Source organism: Drosophila gunungcola, assembly GCF_025200985.1.
Source record: "Drosophila gunungcola strain Sukarami chromosome 3L unlocalized genomic scaffold, Dgunungcola_SK_2 000014F, whole genome shotgun sequence".
Lineage (NCBI taxonomy): Eukaryota > Metazoa > Arthropoda > Insecta > Diptera > Drosophilidae > Drosophila > Drosophila gunungcola.
In genome coordinates this window covers 1,737,756-1,760,853 of record NW_026453182.1, presented here as the reverse complement: position 1 = coordinate 1,760,853, position 23,098 = coordinate 1,737,756, and the positions used below count along the sequence as shown (strand labels likewise).

Sequence of the window (23,098 nt, the reverse complement as noted above, 5' to 3'; positions counted from 1 at the left end):
ATTTTCTTTTTGAATGTAAAACGAGTTTCACATGCTATATGCTTTTGAAACAGTGGTTATAAGATAAAATTGTAAGTCTACTGACAAATTTTTTTAGATTTGAATATACTTCTCTTTTCTCCGTTAAAAGGGTATAAAAAAGTACCAAGCAGCAGTCTATTGAAATAAATTTGCATACATCCAAAAAGGAAATCTATTTAGAACATCTCAAAACCATCAATAAAATACAAATGATTGTTTTTTTTTTTCATTTTTTAAAGCGATAATAAATAATAATAAATAAAACAACTGCTTATAATTCATTTTTAAATCTAAAGTATATTAAAATAAATACATTTATTATTAATAAGTTTATATTTTTTAAATTTTATTATATAAACGGATCGAAGTTCCAGCAAAATAAGTACATTTTAAATCATTATTATTAATTGGTTTTACTGAGTTAAAATTGTTTTCTGAAGGTCAATCAAAGAATGCTATTTATCTGCAAAGATTCTGTAAACAAATATTAAAAACTATGTTATTTGTTATGCATGGGATTAAGAAAATATTAAACTTACACTTATGTGCAGAATCGCTGCGATTTTTCGCATAATTCGCTGACAGGATTCCAGTAAAGTCCTAAACTACAACTCATTACGATACCCCTCAAGCCAAAGCACTTTATGTATTTCGAACAATCGCCTTGAAAAACATCAAAATTCATTCCCACTGCACATGAAATCGATTCATTTGCAGATTGCAGATTGTTGCAGTACTTATTTGACCAATCACAGACGGAAATTTCTGGGTTCCAATACAGGGGATCGGGACATTTGCGCTCCAATGGCTCGCCGTTACTGCATTGCAAATATTTGGTACAGTCCGTTGGGTGAACAAGGAAATCTACTCCAGGGCCGCAAGTCTTTTCTTCTGGTTTCGCATTTTCCTCACTGTTGTAGCAAACACTAGGTTCCCTACTGCAGGCTAAGTTTTGATAGTCCCAATAGAGATTAGCCGGGCAATCCATAATAAATTCGTTTCCATTACTACACTGTATAAATTTGTGGCAGTTTGTTGGATGGGGTAAGTATGAGTTCCCGCTACTGCAAGAAAGCGGTGATAAAGTTGACGACGTGGTGTCAGGGGAAGATGATGTTGAACTTGAATAAGATGGAGTTGTTTCTTGCGTTGACGAAATAAAACTACTGGTAGTATCGTCTACAGTGGTACTTTTATCCGGAATCGGTGTAGAATTCGCGATCGTAGAGCTTTCTCCGGGCTTGTATGTAGAGTCTGTAGTATTTTCTTCTGTACCTTTCGTAGAATCTTGGCCAACAGTACTACTACCGCTGGGAATGGATGTTGAAGCCTCAATCGTAGTGGTGCTCTTTTCAGGTTCAGCTGTGGTGGTTTCGTCGGGAAGAGTTGTGGCATCCTCTATTGTCGTGCTATCTTTAGGAATATTCGTAGAGTTCTGGGAAGCTGTAGTACTTTCGACAGGAATGGGTGTGGAATTCTTAATCGTAGTACTTTCTTGAGTTTCAGCTGTTGTACTTTCGTCCGGAAGAGTGGTTGGGTCTTCCTTTGTCGTGCTATCCTCAGGAATATTCGTTGAGCCCTGGGCAGCTGTTGTACTTTCTTCAGGAATGGGTGTGGAATCCTCAACCGTGGTGCTTTCTTGAGGCTCAGCTGTTGTACTTTCGTCCGGAAGAGTAGTTGCATCATCTATTGTCGTGCTATCTTCAGGAATTTTCGTTGAGTCCTGGGCAGCTGTAGTACTTTCGACAGGAATGGGAGTGGTATCCTCAACCGTGGTACTTTCTTGAGGTTCAGCTGTTGTACTTTCGTCCGGAAGAGTAGTCGCATCATCTATTGTCGTGCTATCTTCAGGAATATTCGTTGAGTCCTGGGCAGCTGTAGTACTTTCTTCAGGAATGGGTGTGGAATCCTCAACCGTGGTACTTTCGTCCGGAAGAGTAGTCGCATTATCTATTGTCGTGCTATCTTCAGGAATATTCGTTGAGTCCTGGGCAGCTGTAGTACTTTCGTCGGGAATGGGTGTGGTATCCTCAACCGTGGTACTTTCTTGAGGTTCAGCTGTTGTAGTTTCGTCTGGAAGAGTAGTTGCATCATCTATTGTCGTGCTATCTTCAGGAATATTCGTTGAGTCCTGGGCAGCTGTAGTACTTTCTTCAGGAATGGGTGTGGAATCCTCAACCGTGGTGCTTTCTTGAGGCTCAGCTGTTGTACTTTCGTCCGGAAGAGTAGTTGCATCATCTATTGTCGTGCTATCTTCAGGAATATTCGTTGAGTCCTGGGCAGCTGTAGTACTTTCTTCAGGAATGGGTGTGGAATCCTCAACCGTGGTACTTTCGTCCGGAAGAGTAGTCGCATTATCTATTGTCGTGCTATCTTCAGGAATATTCGTTGAGTCCTGGGCAGCTGTAGTACTTTCGTCGGGAATGGGTGTGGTATCCTCAACCGTGGTACTTTCTTGAGGTTCAGCTGTTGTAGTTTCGTCTGGAAGAGTAGTTGCATCATCTATTGTCGTGCTATCTTCAGGAATATTCGTTGAGTCCTGGGCAGCTGTAGTACTTTCTTCAGGAATGGGTGTGGAATCCTCAACCGTGGTGCTTTCTTGAGGCTCAGCTGTTGTACTTTCGTCCGGAAGAGTAGTTGCATCATCTATTGTCGTGCTATCTTCAGGAATTTTCGTTGAGTCCTGGGCAGCTGTAGTACTTTCGACAGGAATGGGAGTGGTATCCTCAACCGTGGTACTTTCTTGAGGTTCAGCTGTTGTACTTTCGTCCGGAAGAGTAGTCGCATCATCTATTGTCGTGCTATCTTCAGGAATATTCGTTGAGTCCTGGGCAGCTGTAGTACTTTCTTCAGGAATGGGTGTGGAATCCTCAACCGTGGTACTTTCGTCCGGAAGAGTAGTCGCATTATCTATTGTCGTGCTATCTTCAGCTGTAGTACTTTCGTCAGAAATGGGTGTGGAATCCTCAACCGTGGTACTTTCTTGAGGTTCAGCTGTTGTAGTTTCGTCCGGAAGAGTAGTTCTATCATCTATTGTCGTGCTATCTTCAGGAATATTCGTTGAGTCCTGGGCAGCTGTAGTACTTTCTTCGGGAATGGGTGTGGTATCCTCAACCGTGGTACTTTCTTGAGGTTCAGCTGTTGTAGTTTCGTCCGGAAGAGTAGTTGCATCATCTATTGTCGTGCTATCTTCAGGAATATTCGTTGAGTCCTGGGCAGCTGTAGTACTTTCTTCAGGAATGGGTGTGGAATCCTCAACCGTGGTGCTTTCTTGAGGCTCAGCTGTTGTACTTTCGTCCGGAAGAGTAGTTGCATCATCTATTGTCGTGCTATCTTCAGGAATATTCGTTGAGTCCTGGGCAGCTGTAGTACTTTCTTCAGGAATGGGTGTGGAATCCTCAACCGTGGTGCTTTCTTGAGGCTCAGCTGTTGTACTTTCGTCCGGAAGAGTAGTTGCATCATCTATTGTCGTGCTATCTTCAGGAATTTTCGTTGAGTCCTGGGCAGCTGTAGTACTTTCTTCAGGAATGGGTGTGGAATCCTCAACCGTGGTGCTTTCTTGAGGCTCAGCTGTTGTACTTTCGTCCGGAAGAGTAGTTGTATCATCTATTGTCGTGCTATCTTCAGGAATATTCGTTGAGTCCTGGGCAGCTGTAGTACTTTCGTCGGGAATGGGTGTGGTATCCTCAACCGTGGTACTTTCTTGAGGTTCAGCTGTTGTAGTTTCGTCCCGAAGAGTGGTCGTATTATCTATTGTCGTGCTACCTTAGGAATATTCGTTGAGTCCTGGGCAGCTGTAGTACTTTCGTCAGAAATGGGTGTGGAATCCTCAACCGTGGTACTTTCTTGAGGTTCAGCTGTTGTAGTTTCGTCCGGAAGAGTAGTTGTATCATCTATTGTCGTGCTATCTTCAGGAATATTCGTTGAGTCCTGGGCAGCTGTAGTACTTTCGTCGGGAATGGGTGTGGTATCCTCAACCGTGGTACTTTCTTGAGGTTCAGCTGTTGTAGTTTCGTCCGGAAGAGTAGTTGCATCATCTATTGTCGTGCTATCTTCAGGAATATTCGTTGAGTCCTGGGCAGCTGTAGTACTTTCTTCAGGAATGGGTGTGGAATCCTCAACCGTGGTGCTTTCTTGAGGCTCAGCTGTTGTACTTTCGTCCGGAAGAGTAGTTGCATCATCTATTGTCGTGCTATCTTCAGGAATTTTCGTTGAGTCCTGGGCAGCTGTAGTACTTTCTTCAGGAATGGGTGTGGAATCCTCAACCGTGGTGCTTTCTTGAGGCTCAGCTGTTGTACTTTCGTCCGGAAGAGTAGTTGCATCATCTATTGTCGTGCTATCTTCGGGAATATTCGTTGAGTCCTGGGCAGCTGTAGTACTTTCTTCAGGAATGGGTGTGGAATCCTCAACCGTGGTGCTTTCTTGAGGCTCAGCTGTTGTAGTTTCGTCCGGAAGAGTAGTTGCATCATCTATTGTCGTGCTATCTTCAGGAATATTCGTTGAGTCCTGGGCAGCTGTAGTACTTTCTTCAGGAATGGGTGTGGAATCCTCAACCGTGGTGCTTTCTTGAGGCTCAGCTGTTGTACTTTCGTCCGGAAGAGTAGTTGCATCATCTATTGTCGTGCTATCTTCAGGAATTTTCGTTGAGTCCTGGGCAGCTGTAGTACTTTCTTCAGGAATGGGTGTGGAATCCTCAACCGTGGTGCTTTCTTGAGGCTCAGCTGTTGTACTTTCGTCCGGAAGAGTAGTTGCATCATCTATTGTCGTGCTATCTTCGGGAATATTCGTTGAGTCCTGGGCAGCTGTAGTACTTTCTTCAGGAATGGGTGTGGAATCCTCAACCGTGGTGCTTTCTTGAGGCTCAGCTGTTGTACTTTCGTCCGGAAGAGTAGTTGCATCATCTATTGTCGTGCTATCTTCAGGAATTTTCGTTGAGTCCTGGGCAGCTGTAGTACTTTCTTCAGGAATGGGGTTGGAATCCTCAACCGTGGTGCTTTCTTGAGGCTCAGCTGTTGTACTTTCGTCCGGAAGAGTAGTTGCATCATCTATTGTCGTGCTATCTTCAGGAATATTCGTTGAGCCCTGGGCAGCTGTTGTACTTTCGTCAGGAATGGGAGTGGTATCCTCAACCGTGGTACTTTCTTGAGGTTCAGCTGTTGTACTTTCGTCCGGAAGAGTAGTCGCATCATCTATTGTCGTGCTATCTTCAGGAATATTCGTTGAGTCCTGGGCAGCTGTAGTACTTTCTTCAGGAATGGGTGTGGAATCCTCAACCGTGGTACTTTTGTCCGGAAGAGTAGTCGCATTATCTATTGTCGTGCTATCTTCAGGAATATTCGTTGAGTCCTGGGCAGCTGTAGTACTTTCGTCAGAAATGGGTGTGGAATCCTCAACCGTGGTACTTTCTTGAGGTTCAGCTGTTGTAGTTTCGTCCGGAAGAGTAGTTGTATCATCTATTGTCGTGCTATCTTCAGGAATATTCGTTGAGTCCTGGGCAGCTGTAGTACTTTCGTCGGGAATGGGTGTGGAATCCTCAACCGTGGTGCTTTCTTGAGGCTCAGCTGTTGTATTTTCGTCCGGAAGAGTAGTTGCATCATCTATTGTCGTGTTATCTTCAGGAATATTCGTTGAGTCCTGGGCAGCTGTAGTACTTTCTTCAGGAATGGGTGTGGAATCCTCAACCGTGGTGCTTTCTTGAGGCTCAGCTGTTGTACTTTCGTCCGGAAGAGTAGTTGCATCATCTATTGTCGTGCTATCTTCAGGAATATTCGTTGAGTCCTGGGCAGCTGTAGTACTTTCTTCAGGAATGGGTGTGGAATTCTCAACCGTGGTACTTTCTTGAGGTTCAGCTGTTGTAGTTTCGTCCGGAAGAGTAGTTGCATCATCTATTGTCGTGTTATCTTCAGGAATATTCGTTGAGTCCTGGGCAGCTGTAGTACTTTCTTCAGGAATGGGTGTGGAATTCTCAACCGTGGTACTTTCGTCCGGAAGTGTTGTCGCATTATCTATTGTCGTGCTATCTTCAGGAATAATCGTTGAGTCCTGGGCAGCTGTAGTACTTTCTTCAGGAATGGGTGTGGAATCCTCAACCGTGGTACTTTCGTCCTGGGCAGCTGTAGTACTTTCGTCGGGAATGGGAGTGGTATCCTCAACCGTGGTACTTTCTTCTTCTTGAGGTTCAGCTGTTGTAGTTTCGTCCGGAAGAGTAGTTGCATCATCTATTGTCGTGCTATCTTCAGGAATATTCGTTGAGTCCTGGGCAGCTGTAGTACTTTCTTCAGGAATGGGTGTGGAATCCTCAACCGTGGTGCTTTCTTGAGGCTCAGCTGTTGTACTTTCGTCCGGAAGAGTAGTTGCATCATCTATTGTCGTGCTATCTTCAGGAATTTTCGTTGAGTCCTGGGCAGCTGTAGTACTTTCTTCAGGAATGGGTGTGGAATCCTCAACCGTGGTGCTTTCTTGAGGCTCAGCTGTTGTACTTTCGTTCGGAAGAGTAGTTGCATCATCTATTGTCGTGCTATCTTCAGAAATATTCGTTGAGTCCTGGGCAGCTGTAGTACTTATGTCGGGAATGGGAGTGGTATCCTCAACCGTGGTACTTTCTTGAGGTTCAGCTGTTGTAGTTTCGTCCGGAAGAGTAGTTGCATCATCTATTGTCGTGTTTTCTTCAGGAATATTCGTTGAGTCCTGGGCAGCTGTAGTACTTTCTTCAGGAATGGGTGTGGAATTCTCAACCGTGGTACTTTCGTCCGGAAGAGTTGTCGCATTATCTATTGTCGTGCTATCTTCAGGAATAATCGTTGAGTCCTGGGCAGCTGTAGTACTTTCTTCAGGAATGGGTGTGGAATCCTCAACCGTGGTACTTTCGTCCGGAAGAGTAGTCGCATTATCTATTGTCGTGCTATCTTCAGGAATATTCGTTGAGTCCTGGGCAGCTGTAGTACTTTCGTCGGGAATGGGAGTGGTATCCTCAACCGTTGTACTTTCTTGAGGTTCAGCTGTTGTAGTTTCGTCCGGAAGAGTGGTCGCATTATCTATTGTCGTGCTACCTTCAGGAATATTCGTTGAGTCCTGGGCAGCGGTAGTACTTTCGTCAGGAATGGGTGTGGAATCCTCAACCGTGGTACTTTCTTGAGGTTCAGCTGTTGTAGTTTCGTCCGGAAGAGTAGTCGCATTATCTATTGTCGTGCTATCTTCAGGAATATTCGTTGAGTCCTGGGCAGCTGTAGTACTTTCGTCGGGAATGGGAGTGGTATCCTCAACCGTGGTACTTTCTTGAGGTTCAGCTGTTGTAGTTTCGTCCGAAAGAGTGGTCGCATCATCTATTGTCGTGCTATCTTCAGGAATATTCGTTGAGTCCTGGGGAGCTGTAGTACTTTCGTCAGGAATGGGTGTGGAATCCTCAACCGTGCTACTTTCTTGAGGTTCAGCTGTTGTAGTTTCGTCCGGAAGAGTGGTCGCATTATCTATTGTCGTGCTACCTTCAGGAATATTCGTTGAGTCCTGGGCAGGGTGGTACTTTTCGTCAGGAAGGGTGTGGAATCCTCAACCGTGGTACTTTCTTGAGGTTCAGCTGTTTAGTTTCGTCCCGAAGAGTGGTCGTATTATCTATTGTCGTGCTACCTTCAGGAATATTCGTTGAGTCCTGGGCAGCTGTAGTACTTTCGTCGGGGAATGGGAGTGGTATCCTCAACCGTGGTACTTTCTTGAGGTTCAGCTGTTGTAGTTTCGTCCGGAAGAGTGGTCGCATCATCTATTGTCGTGCTATCTTCAGGAATATTCGTTGAGTCCTGGGCAGCGGTAGTACTTTCGTCAGGAATGGGTGTGGAATCCTCAACCGTGGTACTTTCTTGAGGTTCAGCTGTTGCAGTTTCGTCCGGAAGAGTGTTCGCATTATCTATTGTCGTGCTACCTTCAGGAATATTCGTTGAGTCCTGGGCACGGTAGTACTTTCGTCAGGAATGGGTGTGGAATCCCCAACCGTGGTACTTTCGTCCGGAAGAGTCGCATTATCTATTGTCGTGCTATCTTCAGGAATATTCGTTGAGTCCTGGGCAGCTGTAGTACTTTCGTCGGGAATGGGAGTGGTATCCTCAACCGTGGTACTTTCTTGAGGTTCAGCTGTTGTAGTTTCGTTCGGAAGAGTAGTCGCATTATTTATGTCGTGCTACCTTCAGGAATATTCGTTGAGTCCTGGGCAGCTGTAGTACTTTCGTCAGGAATGGGTGTGGAATCCTCAACCGTGGTACTTTCTTGAGGTTCAGCTGTACTAGTTTCGTCCGGAAGAGTGGTTGCATCTTCCTTTGTCGTGCTATCTTGAGGAATATTCGTTGAGTCCTGCGCAGCTGTAGTACTTTCGTCAGGAATGGTGTGGAATCCCCAATCGTGGTGCTCTCTTCAGTTTCGGTTTTAGTAGATTCGACCGGAGTTATGCCATCCTTTGACGAACTGTTTTCCTCAGGGCTTAGCATTAAATCTGTTCCGGTTGTATTACTTTCGACTTGAGTCGGTAATGAACTTTTTTTTGTTAACACTTTTATTTCAGTTGTATTGTACGTTGTGTTTCTTGTTTTTTCTTTTAGTGCCCCAACATCTTGTTTCTGTGATTTATTAAGATTATTTTTATCAAGAGACAAATTACTATTAAACGAATGTTTAATAGGTATACCTTTATTAATTTTATTGCCTTGCACTTGAAAAGTTTCTGTTTGGTCGGGTTTTGCATGCACTTTTTTTGTAAGTACCACTGTTAAAACCACACATAGTATAAAATACCTGCAGGACGACTTATAATAATTCATCGTAACCGATTAACGTTCGAGTTTTATAGAGACATTTGGTCAAATGATACCTGTGCTGTGTGCATTCAATATTTATAACCCAATGAAAGCTCATTCCCCACTTATCTGGTATTTTTTTGCGAAGCCCGTTATCTTTAAGAGGAACTCAATTGAGCAGCCGTCTACTGAAAACCAATTACGTTCAATTGTTTTTCTTTATTTTGTTTATTATGTATGTACATTTTTCGTGTGCTAACAAAATTCTACTCATTTAATAGCGGTTATTGCACCTTGTAGTCGTCAGAGAATTTTACTTCATTGTCGCAAGTATAGTCACACGCCTGGAGAGGTTGGTTCCAGTACAGTCCGATTGGGCAGCTAAGTTTGAACCCAATGTTATAGACACATTGGATAAATTTTGTGCAATCGGGCGGATAAGGTAAAAATGGCAGTCCAGAGGCACAGGTCAAGGATGGTGACTTCGTGGTCTCATTTCCTTCATCGGTACAGAACTGCGACTCCCAGGCGCACACATTGAGTTCAGGATCCCAATACAGTCCGTCTGGACATATTTTTAAGATTCCCTCTCCGTTCACGCACTGATAGTACTGCCTGCAGTCAGGTGCTGGAAGAAATTGGTCTTCGTCATCACACAGGACAGGTGGTGGCAACGTTGTTGTAGGAACCTCCGTAGTTTCATCTGTTTCAGAAATAGTGGAAGTATCTTCTTCAAAGAACGCCGTTGAACTCACAAAGAGAGCAAACAATCCAATATATGAAAGCCTGTAATAAGTTTATTAATGATGAAATACAATATTTTTTTACAATAGGACAGAATTTTTAAATTACCTCTCATGTTTTTAAATGGGTCGTTCTGCCAAAGTACTACTTTTTACTGAGGATCCGTGCTTTTATAGCATTGGCTTTCCGTTATACTGAACTACTCTTCTTTTTATCTGTATAATCTATTTTATTTACACGCGTATTGATAGCCAAAGGAAATCAGTTTTTGCTCCTATTATCAATTTATAGTTTCGCAACTTTAAACAATGTTGACGGCATTGTAAGACTTAACAATATCATCGACAGAGATGTACCCTCTGAAATCAATAGTAAATAAACAATTAGGTAAAAATTAAAATACCCAATTAAATTGTTCAAATTAATAAAAAAAAAATTATAAAAAAACTACTTAAAGTGTTACACATTATTGTATTCATTTGAGTTCTTACTGAGTATTTGTTTTTTGGTTCTTTAATTAGTACACTTTATCGGACTTACTCACGTTTATTGACTTACATTTAAACACTAAGTGTTCTGGAAATTTTCAACGCCCCAGTTACTTCAAGTGAATCCGGAAACACATAAATTGCGTATCAGAAAAACAAGTTAATATTGCTTATACAAGTTACACTACGAAGTGCTCTACATATAAATGTTGGCATAGACATTTTAACCTAATTATATTTCTAAGTAATTAAGTTAAGACAACTTAGATCATAGCCTTATAAATTCTAATCAATATTAATAAAGTAGCAAAAACAATTCAAGGTTAAACCTAAAAGATAAGTAAATAATTACTTTTTTGTGTAACTAGGGGAAGTCCCAAGTTGAACGGCGGAACACTTAAACCGCTTTTAAATACTTTTTTTTTTAGATTTTTTACCCTTGCAGAGGGTATTATCATTTCAGAGACGTTTCCGACCCTATAAAGTATATATATTCTTGATCAGCATCACTTGGAGAGTCGATCTAGCCATGTCCAATTTTCATCGAAATCGGACGACTATAACGTAAAGCTTCTATAGGCACAATAAAAATTTAAAAAAAATATTTTGAAAAAAATGTTCTTATTTACGACGATTTACGCATAAATATATAGAAGTAATAATAAACATTTAAACAAATTGGTATTCATTTTTTGAAATCGGTGGCTGTCAAGGAAATGATCTAAAATAAATAGAAAAAACGGTTAAAATACCGTTATTTATATCAAAAGTCACTAGCTTTACTACCGTTTGCACCAGCCCATCAGAACTGATAATAATCTTAACAGTTACTGGTACACCTATTATCTAATCACGACAACCTTTCTGATAAGTCAATTACTTGATCCATGAAATCCTGATGTACAGGGAATGCCAATTGCCGGATAAAATGTTTATAATTGGGTTTTAATTAAAATTGGTAGTTGTAAGTTGAAAATTACAAATAAAGTTGGTAATAGCGAAAGGAGACTAGCTTATTATTAGGCAACAGCGGACCCATTCTTTCTATAAGAGCTTTAAGATTTCAACAAACTAAAACGCATTTTTCGGATCTTAACTTTAGATGACTTGACATAATGATTTCACTTGCTATATTTTGATTGTGCCTGTTTTATTTGATGCTTCTATAGTTTGAATTCATTATCAATCAAATTATAGCAGTCTCATCATGTTTGACCAAGGTGTGATAATGAGAACACTTTAGAGTCTTGTTGTATGCTATTAAAGGCTGAATCTGATGCAGTACAGAAATGGTATAATGCGCCTTCAACTGAGTAGTATTCGTTGGCCTGAATTGCTAGTCGACTGATCGGTGTTGCGATGAGATGTAAGTACCGGAAGAGAAACTGAATTATACCCGTTAGCATTAAAGATAAACATTTTTGGGTTCAAGTGGTCTGGATATTAATGTCGCTGCAGCTTATGCTCCTGGCAACTGCCCTTAGTGCGAGAAGATGTATAACCCCAACTAAAGCTCCAACTACCACGGAGGATCCTGACGACCCCACTGATGATCCCTGGATCCCACGGATGACGACTCAACTGAGGACCCATCGGATCCAACGGGTAAACCCACTGAAGTGCCCACTCAACAGCCTTCGGATGCCACACCTACTGAAGAACCATCGAAGCCAACTGAAAATCCATCGGATCCCACTGAAAAACCCTCGGAACCCACTGAAAATCCAATAGATTCGACTGAAAATCCCTCGGATCCCACTGGTCAACCGACTGGGGAATCGTCGGATCCCACAAATGAAACCACAGAAAACCCCTCGGATCCCACGAGTCAACCTACAGAGAAGACAACAGCAGTTCCATCGGAAGAAACTACTGAGGCTCCGTCAGAAACCACATCTGAAGATTCACAGAGCTCTTCGGACGACCCGGGAAGCACTAGGACACCAACTGAAGAACCACCGAATCCAAGTGAATCAACTGCTTCTCCTTTGTCCACATTTTCACAGCCGAACGGAACCACCGAGCCCATTCCCAGCGTGGATGCGAATGCCTCGTGTCGGGCTCATCAGGGTGTCCAGTTCCTGCCGCATCCCTACGATTGCCACCTATACATCCACTGCAATGGGGATGTGGGGTACGTCCAGGATTGTCCCAGTGATCTTTTCTGGGATTCAATCACCCAGACCTGCGCCAAACACTGCGCCTAGGCAAATAAAGTACTAAGAATAGCATGCTCTTAAAAATCATTGTTCTTCTCTACTGGGTTTCCTTGTGACTTTTGAGTGATCTTGAGCTTGAACACGACCATGTTCGTGACATTCATTCATAACTTTGCGAATTCCGAACACCACAATTTGGGGAGTGGCTCCACCGCGAGAGGTGATGACTTCCAGGAACTGCAGGGCCCAGAGTTCACACCTCAATTAGACCGACATGATAGGCGCATGTCTAACATGATCAACATAATTGAAGGCGATAAGGGAAACTTAAGTTTGGCAGTCAGCGCTAATGATGTATGTATATAAAAGGCATCAAATTTTTGGCAATGATGCGGAGTACATTTCGATCATCACAAGTGGAATAATACAAGTGAACAAAATGAAAGGTGAGCACGATCCTAATGGTAACTAGGACTCTAAACATTCTTTCCCATCTCCAGTTACTCTGCTAGCTGTGGTGACACTCACTACAGTGGCTGCCCTCGTTGGAGCCGCCGATCCTGAGTGTATATACCGGAAAATTCGAGGCCTCTCGACGCATTGGCCGAAGCCCCAGAGTTGCTCCAGCTACTACCGCTGCTCCTCGAAGAACACCGTCCGCACAGTGACGTGTCCGCTGGGCAAGGAGTACAATCCCAAGACCGGCAAGTGCTCCAATGCAGGACGCGGTCTGTGCAAGCTCAGCCTGGTAGCTCCGCTTTCCGAGGTGAGAACTCTACCCTTGATTACACCCCACACTCGTTTAGTAAAAGGGTATATGGTATTCGGTCAAATGTGCCAGTATGAACTTCGAGATTTGGAAACTCTAAAAGCTGGAGAATTTGCATTGTACATGCCCACAAATCGCAAAAATCTGTTGTGTCACTCTGATACATGGTAGAGGCCAGTTATAAAGCTTTATACATTTCTTCGGATAAAAACTATCGAGTCACACAAAAATATTTCAAATCGAACTATTATTTTAAAAGTTATTATCATAACTGTACTTTTTCGGTAGACGGCGCTACAAAAACTCGATTACTCAAGGGGGCTCACTTAGTTTGAAAATGGTTAGCTGATTTAATAGTCAATTTTTTGTCTTTCACTGAAAACTAATGAAATGGTTTACTAAATAATCACCTTTTCTCTATCCCAAACCCATATAATTGCAATCCCATCTGGTGCAGACCACCAATCTGTGCACCAACGAGGTGAATGGTGCTTACCTGGCCAATAGTGGTTCCTGTGCTGAGTTCTACATCTGCGATGAGCAGTTGGCCTATCCGCAGAACTGCGATTCCGGCAGCTACTTCAACGAGACGCTGAGTGCCTGCATTCCGGATCCGAATGCCACTTGCTGGCAGAACCTGTGCGTCGGTAAGGTGAACGGAGTCTCCCTGCCAAACGAAGGCAACTGCGGCAGCTACTATGAGTGCTCGGATGCGAAGACCACCCTGAAGACTTGCCCCTTGGGCAGCTTCTTCAACTCTTCGGTTGATGCCTGCACCGTCGATACTGGAAATTCGCAGTGCTGGGTCAACTTCTGCATTGGAAAGGCTGATGGATCGGCTGTGGCCGAAAAGTCCAGCTGCTCAGTGTTTTACGTGTGCTCCGACAACACGGCCACCGCCCAGGAGTGTCCCGAAGGCAGCCACTTCGTAGACAATGACGGGGGCTGTGTTCCCGGCCCTTGTCCCACGGAGTCTCCTTGCGATGATACGACGACCACAACCACCGAACCCTGTGATGATTTGACAACCACAACCACCGAGCCCTGTGATGAGGTCACCACGGAACCGCCGACGTCCTGCGACTGTGGAGACGTCAAAAATACCGAATTCACTCCCTACCCGGACAACTGCCGCCAGTACTACATCTGCATCAATGGCACCCTGGTGGCCGGAGATTGCGGCAAGGGCAACATGTTCAATGCCACCCATGGCGTTTGCGTGGTGGACGAAGGGAACGAGTGCTGTGTGGCGGATTGCTCGGACGGAGATGTGAGCGTGGATGCCCAGGACTGCACGAAGTACTTCAAGTGCGTCAATGGCGCCTGGACTTCAATGCCCTGTGCAGATGGTAGCTACTTCAACTCGGTTCTGGAAGATTGCCAAGTAGATGAGAATAATGTGTGCATTGCAAGCAAACTCACCTCCATCACTACTGACCAGTGCAGTGAGCGAGATCCGCCAGCCAGCGGCAAGAACTGCTGGAGCTACCAGGTCTGCATTGATGGGCAGTGGCAGGACGAGAACTGCACCAACGACTACTACTTCAACGCCACCGTGGGCATCTGCCGGGCGGACACGGACAACGTTTGCCCCGAAAACAGGTCGAGTGGATCGCGCCAGAAGCGAAGTGCGAAGGACTTCACCTGCGAGGGCGGCATCGAGCAGGGCAGCATCGTGAGTCATCCCACCGATTGCGACAAGTACCTGATCTGCGAGAATGGCCAGCTGGTGGAGGGCCTCTGCGGCATGGGCAATGTGTTCAAGAGCTGCAGCGGCGTCTGTGCCCCGGACACCAAGGCCACCTGCTGGGTGTGCTCCAACAAGCCGAATGGCTACCAAATGCCCAATCCGACCGACTGCACCAGCTACCTGACCTGCTGGAACGGACTGGCCACGGAGCACAAATGTGGAGCGAGCGAATGGTACAATGGCTATGGAGAGTGCGCCGTCGATGTTAACGCCAAGTGCATCAATCCCTGCACCTGCGGCAACGGCAACGGCAACGTGGCCCACCCCATCTGCACCAAGTACTTCAAGTGCACGGACGGAGTGGCCCAAGTGGTCCAGTGCAACGCCGGCGAGGCCTTCGACTCCGCCACTGGTCTCTGCTCCGCCACCGTGGAGTGCTCGGCCAAGAACTGCGCCACCGCCACTGATGGCACCACCTATCCCGTGGCCGGAGACACCAGCAAGTTCTACAACTGCCTCAACCAGGTGGCGACCATTGAATCCTGTCCGGCCAACTCTGGATACTCAATACTCCTGGGCATATGCCAGTCCCAGCCCAGTGTAAGTTACTTCCGTTATTTATAGCATCAAATGACATTTAATTATACCAACTGGTTCTTTGTAGGCCAAGCACTAATTTTTATTAAGCTATTGTAGCTCTATGACATTACATTGCTTTCCTCTAAAAATTTTTAACATTATTGTCTTCAAAAACATTTTAAAAATTTCTTTAGAAATTAAAGAAACAAAAATTTATCGTAGTGGCTAAAAATTATATAATATAACAACCAGTTTAGACAATATTAAAAGTTATAGGACTTCCGATTTCGAATCAGAAACAGTTAAATCTTTTTAAAAGAGATTGCGGCCTTTTAACCAAATCCTCATCTAGATCCTCATCTGAACTTTAATGAAACCGTCACTCAATGAAAGCTTCAATGCAGTGTCATAATACTATAAGCCATACACAAAAATGTTTTTTTTTTTATGTATTGAAAACAATTGTATTCTTGACATATTTCTTTGAAATACCTTTGAGAAAATATTAAAAGATATTCTTAATTAATACATAAAAGTTTAGAATAATACTGAAAAACAATAATAATATAATTTATCATGTTTTTAATCTTAAAAAACCATTTATCCAACTGTAGACCGATTGCAACCAGAACGTGTGCAAGACTGCCGCTGACTACTCGACTTATCCTTCTCTGAATAGCGACTCCTCGACCTTCTGCATCTGCCAAGATGATGGCGGTTATATATACTCCTGCCCCACGGGTTTGTTCTACGACGAAACTGAAGAGAGCTGCACTTTCGTAAGTGGTAGAGGTGTGTTATATTTCCAAATAATATTATTATTTGTCCATCTGCAGACAGGAAACTGCGATCCTCAGGTCTGCAACGGGCAACCGGAGTACTTTGTGTCCCCGGACTACGAGGACCCGAATAGTTTCTGCCTGTGCCGCGCCAACGATCCCGTCTCAGTGCCCTGCCCCATTGGCTACACCTTTGACAGCGAGGGGCTCGAGTGCGCCCTCATTCCCCAGGCTGATGTAAGTCCCTAAGATAAGTCCAACAAATAGTAGTTAACACTGTGATTTCCTATCCCCATTCTAGCCACGTTGCTGCGCCAATGGCTGTGTGGGAAAGTCGGACTTCGATACTCTTCCGGCCGTGGCTACTACCGATGGCTTCTGCGTCTGCGTGGATGAGGTTCCCCAGTACACCAGCTGTCCAGGCGACTCCCAATATGACTCTAATCTGGCTAGTTGCGTTAGCACTGGGGTATGCATTTGTTAGCGATGATGTATTGTAGTTCGGCTTTCTTTAGTTGTTATAATTATTCACAGAGCGAAACCACTTGTCCGGCAAATGGCTGTGATGCCAGCATTTGCGAGAGCATGCCCGACTACGATTTGTTCCCCATTGAGGGCGATTCATCCAGCTTTTGCTACTGCCTCAACTACTGCCCAATCTCCTTCACCTGTCCCGATGACCTGGTCTTCGACTCAGAAGTTGGAATTTGCTCCGAGCCAGTGGTAAGTGTATCTCATCACCAAGCAAATTGGAGCAAACTAAACATTACTATGTATTTTGCCAGGATCCCAGTGCTGTCTCTAAGTGCAATGTCGAACAATGTGATGTCCTGGCGGAGTACACACCTTATTTGCCCAACGATGGACTGGATGGCTTCTGCTACTGCGAGGGTGGTCTGCCCATCTACTTCCCCTGTCCCGAGGGCCAGGAATTCTCTACATCCCTGGGAGTTTGCAAAACGCCTGTGGTAAGACCACAACCTTAGGGTATAATTAAGACATTTAACATGATTGTTGCAACTTTTCCAGGATGGCTGTGTGACCAGCGAATGCGATGCCAGCAAGTGCGCCACTTTGAGCGATTACGTGCCCTTCCCAACGAACTCGGCCAGTGAGAATAGCAACTCCTTTTGCTACTGCTATAACGATGAGGTCTTCCTGGAACAGTGCAGCCCCGATACGGTGTTCCTTCCTGAATACGAGCGGTGCGGAGTGGTGGCGGTAAGTTAATATAATATATATCCTTAGTCAAAAGTTTGAAATGCAGTTCATTTTCCGTTTAAAAAACAGATTGCTGTTTGTTTTCTATTATAATGGTTTTATTCAATTATTCAATATTATCAAAAATGGATGATGGTATCCCATAGCTGTCGTATATATCTGAAGTACTTCACTTAAGGATAAAAACAATATATTTGTAATCATTTTTGTAATGACTGCAAGGGCATTACAACTTGTTTCCTTTTATACTTAGTGGTACAAGCGTATATATCAGAATATATATGCAATCAGAATTTCTGAAATTCGGCTCGCCAAAGACATCTTCCTTATTCGTTTAATCAATGGTTCATTTCACGGTTTTCAGGCATCCGAGTGCGTTTGCAAACCAGGTCAATGCGTCACCACCGACGACTATTACTCCTATAGTGCTCTCACCACGACTGAGGGCTTCTGCCTGTGCGTGGACGGAACTCCGGTCTTCAAGGATTGTCCGGCGGGTGAGAACTACGACAGCGTTGTAGGTGCCTGTCTGTCGGCCGCCTCCAAGATCACAGCCTCCAGCATCTGCGACCACACGCGATGCAACAACCGTGCCCTTCTGTCCGCCACTTTTGCCGCCTCCAATACGACCAGTGGCTACTGCACCTGCCAGGAAGTGGGCTTGTCCACCTTCGTGGGCTGTGCGGACGAGCACGTTTACGAGGACAACGTGGGATCCTGTGTGATCGCGGCCTGCGACTACACCAACTGCTTGAAGCGAGCTCCGTTTGAGGCCTTCGAGGCGATGAACACCACCGAAGGATTTTGCTCCTGCGACGGTGTGGCCACCTTCCACCATTGCGAGAAGGGATTCACGTTTGACAAGGACCAGGGACTGTGTCTGCTGAAGGACGCCATGTCGATGATCTCCTGCAACCTGATGGAGTGCGTCCGGCGAGGCCAGTTCGAGCCCTTTGCCGCCCAAAACACCAAGTACGGCTTCTGCTCCTGCGATGACCAGGAAAAGATCAGTGTCACCTACCATCCCTGCGCCCAGGGGCAGGAATTCGTCCCCGAACTCGGCCTGTGCTCGAGCCACAGCGTCCAGAAGCGCTCCGTGGAGGCGGAGGAAAACGTAAGGTCCATCTCCCTGTTCAAGAAATTCTTCCCCACACTCTTCTAAGCCGGTCACGGCCTAGCCTTCTATACTCCTATTCTACCCTATAACATTAGTTGTTATCTATGAGTTACGGTTTATGTGAATGTTCCGCTTGTTCCACTTCTATACGTATTAAATACCCAATAATGTACCTTAACCACATATGCGCTATAATAAATTCAAAATAGATGAATTACAAAATGTCGGCTTTTCATTTGTGTACCTATAGAATGGAACATGTGGATTTTGTCCATCTGTCAGATAAAGGGGAAAATATTCAAGGTGATGGGGAGTATAAGAGGGGGCATATTATTTGAAAAAAAAAAGTAATGGGGACCCTGGTCTTTTAATAGAAAGGAAAAACGAATTATGGTTTAATTTTGTACAAAAATATAAATAGTATTTGGCATTATAACTTTACTATTAAATGCATTCTGCCGTAGAAACATTACAAATACCAAGAGCAGTTTAGTATTTTCTGTTAGTTTCAACCAATTCTGATTCTGAAAGCGGTCTAATAGTACATTTAAAATGTTTTTAAAAATTGGTACAAACTTTTCCCCTTGTTGTTTCTCGATATATTTCCAATCTATGGGCGGCAGTTCAACAGCTCCATAAGATTAATATTTTATCTCAAAATAATTTATTGTTAAAACAGGGCACGTTCTTTAATATTTTTTATAGATATGTGACATAGATGAGAAGCGTTCGGTGCCAGCGAACTGTTCGCAGTACGAGGTCTGCATCGAAGGCCACTGGCGGCGACGCACTTGCTCCGACCAGCGGTACTACAACCCGGAGCAGCAGCGCTGCCTGGAGCCCCGCGATGACTTGGTCTGCGCCTACGCCAGGGTATCGAATCTGCCGGCCTGCAGCAGTTCCAGTGAGTCCCAGACAATTGTGGCCAAAAGTGGCAGCTGCCTGCAGTACTTCCGGTGCTCCGGTGGCAAGTGGCGCCTGCGGAACTGCCCCAAGCAGCACTACTACTCATCCGTGATAGGATCCTGTCTACCACTGCCCAAGGGCCACGAGCAGGACCGGAACCAAACCATTTGCAGTTGGGCCAGGAACCAGACAGCTGGGTATTCCTCCCAGCACTGTCAGCACCTGGCAGTGCGTCCATCGGCGGCGGGAGGCTGTCAGAGCTACCTCATGTGCCTGGACAACTCCTGGTGGCTGCACCAGTGTCCCCTTGGCATGTTCTTCAGCCGGGAGCACAACTACTGTCTGCCCAACGATGCGGGCCAGTGCTCCATGCCACCGGAGCAGAGTGGGGGTGACTGCTCCGCTGGGGAAAGTAGGTCCCTGGTGTCCAGTTGCCACAGCTATGAACTGTGCTCTGGTGGCCAGTGGACGAGGAAGCGCTGTGAGGAACGGGAGCAGTTTGAGCCCTTGCTGGGCTGTGTGCCCAGCGATGGGAGTTGCCAGGACAACGGGATGAGGCGCATCTGTCGGGAGGGCGAACTGCGGGCCCAGTTCGGAGGCAACTGCTCCCAGTCATTCCTCTACTGCCAGGCGGAGGAGTGGCACCTGGGCAGCTGCCTGAGGGGACAGAGTTTCGCCGCCCATCTCGGCAAGTGCCAGTCGCAGTCGCAATGCCAACCGAAGACGAAGGACCTGGCCCCGGAGAGCCAGTGTCTGGGTCAACCGGATGGCCTGAGTGTGCCCGATCCCACGGATTGCACCAGGTTTTACCTCTGTCTGCAACAGGTGACCGCCATCCCCCAGAGCTGCCCCTCTGGCAGCTTCTTCGACGCCATCGAGGGATACTGCCGACCGAACGATGGCTCCTGCCAGCTGTCCATTTGCTCGGGACAAGATGGCAAGCTGGTGGCTCATCCGGAGGATTGCCGATCCTACTACAGCTGCTCCAGCCAGAATGGCACCAGTCTGGTGCAGTGTGATGAGGGCCAGTACTTCCACAGCCTGCTCTCGATCTGCCGCGTGGATCACGGCCAGTGCCGCTCGGACTCAAATCAGAGCGACTCGGAAAGTGCCCCCAAGCTGTGCTCCGGTCTCCATGGTGTGAAGCTTCCGCACGTGCTCTACTGCAACCTGTACTACGCCTGCGTCAGGGGATTGGCCGTTCCAGTGGAGTGTCCCGCACGGCATCAGTTTAATCCGGTGCTTTCCATCTGCGAACCGGAATCGCAGGCCGTTCAACTGTGTGCCAATGGTCAGCTGCAGGGAAATGTCAGCTATGTCTACAGCTGTGGAAACCTCCAGGATGGCAGCTTTTTGGCCAATCGGACCGACTGCACCCGGTACTTCATCTGCGTCGGAGGAAGGGCCACCGCGCAGCGCTGTGCAGCCGGAACCTTCTTCGATTCGGAGCAACTGCTCTGCCTCGCGGACGATGGCTCCTGCCCGCTGGTGGAATCCGTTCCCGATGACGGCGGCGACGACCCCAACAACCAGCATGTGCCTCCGGATCCGTTGGTCTGCGAGGGCAAACATGGATATATAATGCCCGATCCGGCCAACTGCAACAACTTCTATCTGTGCGTCTCTGGGAAACTACGCCATGAGCTCTGCTACACGGACCACTTCTTCAATGCCACATTGCAGCAGTGCCAGGCCTACGAGGTCAGTGCGGATGGGGATGGCCCGACGGAGAAGCCCCTCGAGACCCGGCAGTCGGAACTGGGTGGCCTGGAGAAGGCTGCAGCTGCAACCGGAATCTGCAAGGATGCGGCCACCACCTTTGCCGGAATCTGTGGCGTCATCGGGAATGGTGCCTCCGTGGCGGAGCAGGGCGACTGCAGGCGGTACACCAGCTGCGATGACGACGAGCCCGTCTCCCAGCGATGTCGCAATGGGGAGAGCTTCGATAGCCTTTTGGGCATCTGCCGGCAGAACGATGGCACCTGTCTCATGGAGAACGGCGAACGGGTGGGCGTGTGCAACGGGAGACATGGCCAGCTGGCACGGGATGCGGCCAACTGCCGGGGATACTTCACCTGCGTCCACGGTCAAAAGATCGAGGGCGAGTGCGACCAGGGGCAGTTCTTCAACAGATTGACCAGCAGCTGCGAACTGGACGTCCTGCAGCAGTGCAAAACCGAATCAGAGGACGTCATCAGCGGTGCACTCTTGACCTGATTTAATTAGGTTTAACTATTGGTGGTGGTTAAATACATACATACATACATATACTTCAAAAGCTTAAGCAATAGTGACTTTTGTGAAGTTTTGATCATAACTATTAATGGATGCCCGTTCAAAACCATGAATGATTTGATTTACATACATATATGTATGTATATGTACATAGGATATTGATTACTGTTATTTTAGATCAGGGGTGCTCAAAACTTCCATGTGTCAGTGCATTTACCAACACATTTAAAAAATAACACGAACACAAGTAAAGAATTTTAGTGTAGAGCCGAGAAAAAGACAAAAACAAATTTCATTTGACTTAGCCATAAAAAAAAAAAAAACAAGCAATGTAATTGTTGTTGCCTTGCCTCGGTCTTATCAGTAACGAATCGGACCGCAAGGAGGAAACGAACAATTGTTAGTGTATAGCAAAATGTGCCCAGCAAGCTTACCTACATATGTATGTGCATGTGCATTTACAAAAATAATTATGCACTCCTGTTTTAAATATTCATTCAATTATTAAAGTATTAAAGAATTCTTATTAATAATTATTATTTTCTCAAGCTTTCAATATACAATTAAAAAAGAGAAAATCAATATGTAAAACTGTGATATAGAAAGGTTACTTCTGTTAATTAAAAAAATATTACTCAATTTTGCATGCCTTAATTTTTAAACAATGCTTGTACTTCGCTATTAAAATGATAATGTCAATCAAAGCCGAAAGAAAAAACGCAAAAACGGTCAAATCAGCACGCACTTACCCCCGAAATAACCAAACAATGCCAGGGTCCCAGAGTTATAAGTGACGTGCATTCAATCAAAATAGATTTCCAGCCGTACGTACATTAATAGTACTTACAACATACATATGTACATACGAGCACCAGACATTGTCGCATTGGACTCTATTTTTATGGTCACAAATTTGAGCGAGTACGCAACAAGAGTGCGTTGTTAAGGGTGCCCCTGGGATAGCTTCATTCAAGTGCGATATTAATTTGGTCTATAGGTCAACCGCCATTACATATGTAAGAGCTAAAACGCTATGGCTACCAAAGCCCCTCAGAAAAACTGACGTCATTTACCACTATCAACTCCGTGGGCAGGAAATGTTTGCCTGGACAGTCGGCCTGATTTAAAATTAGAAAGTCATCACGAAGCACCTCGTGCAGCGAGTCAAATACCATATTAATAGGATATTCGTGTTAAAAGTACCGACCGCACATCCCCCCAGACCCATTCTAAATGCGTATCAAATACGGTATGGCCAGTGATGGGCAAGTACGGATTGGGTATACCTTTGTTGGCTATAAAATCTGAAAAGGTTAACTTTATATCATATGTGAAACTAAATTCTGGTTTATATACAATTTCAACAATAATAATAATTATTAAACAAATGGAAAATTGAAATATACAATGTAAGGAGTATGTTAATGTGTAAGGCCTGCAACAACTTTAAGTCATTCGATATATCTTGATCTTATTTGTATTTCATTACTATACAGCTCTTAATAAAATTATACTTATACTTATCAGTGTATATTCCCAAAGGATAGCATTCCCTATAAAGGTACAAATGCCTAGATACCAACACTGCGGTTAGTACTCCCTCCATGGTCGCA

General features: G+C 45.3%; 4 protein-coding genes across 4 annotated transcripts; 2 read left to right on the top strand and 2 right to left on the bottom strand.

Moving 5' to 3' along the window:
* Positions 1 to 350: 350 nt before the first annotated feature.
* On the bottom strand, positions 351 to 7,566 carry LOC128260147 (serine-rich adhesin for platelets-like; the record flags this gene model as incomplete). The annotated part of the gene is given in 3 exon segments (XM_052992931.1): positions 351 to 495; positions 561 to 3,775; positions 3,778 to 7,566. Coding segments are annotated over 2 exon segments (7,002 nt in total), but the record flags the coding sequence as incomplete, so codon positions are not given.
* A 1,436-nt stretch (positions 7,567 to 9,002) lies between these two features.
* LOC128260146 (probable endochitinase) lies at positions 9,003 to 9,863 on the bottom strand. The gene is made up of 2 exons (XM_052992930.1): positions 9,859 to 9,863; positions 9,003 to 9,584 (listed from the first exon to the last, which is right to left on the bottom strand). The coding sequence occupies exons 1-2, from the start codon at positions 9,861 to 9,863 to the stop codon at positions 9,083 to 9,085; spliced, it is 507 nt and encodes a 168-aa protein (XP_052848890.1). The 3' UTR covers positions 9,003 to 9,082.
* Positions 9,864 to 11,353: 1,490 nt separating this feature from the next.
* Positions 11,354 to 12,273, top strand: LOC128260056 (zonadhesin). The gene is given in 3 exon segments (XM_052992755.1): positions 11,354 to 11,396; positions 11,463 to 11,596; positions 11,599 to 12,273. Coding segments are annotated over 3 exon segments (780 nt in total). The 5' UTR covers positions 11,354 to 11,389; the 3' UTR covers positions 12,238 to 12,273.
* A 296-nt stretch (positions 12,274 to 12,569) lies between these two features.
* On the top strand, positions 12,570 to 21,482 carry LOC128260062 (uncharacterized). Its single transcript, XM_052992761.1, has 11 exons — positions 12,570 to 12,635; positions 12,690 to 12,955; positions 13,416 to 15,248; positions 15,842 to 16,006; positions 16,064 to 16,243; positions 16,308 to 16,475; positions 16,541 to 16,729; positions 16,792 to 16,974; positions 17,036 to 17,227; positions 17,592 to 18,341; positions 19,050 to 21,482. Exons 1-11 carry the CDS (start codon positions 12,629 to 12,631, stop codon positions 21,465 to 21,467), a joined length of 6,351 nt encoding a protein of 2,116 aa, XP_052848721.1. The 5' UTR covers positions 12,570 to 12,628; the 3' UTR covers positions 21,468 to 21,482.
* Positions 21,483 to 23,098: the final 1,616 nt, after the last annotated feature.

What these genes read in the sequence shown, in the direction of transcription:
- LOC128260062 (XM_052992761.1), top strand. An exon ending in TGGTAGCTCCGCTTTCCGAG is followed by an intron (nt 12,956 to 13,415) that starts GTGAGAACTCTA and finishes CATCTGGTGCAG; the next exon opens with ACCACCAATCTGTGCACCAA. An exon ending in CTAGTTGCGTTAGCACTGGG is followed by an intron (nt 16,476 to 16,540) that starts GTATGCATTTGT and finishes AATTATTCACAG; the next exon opens with AGCGAAACCACTTGTCCGGC.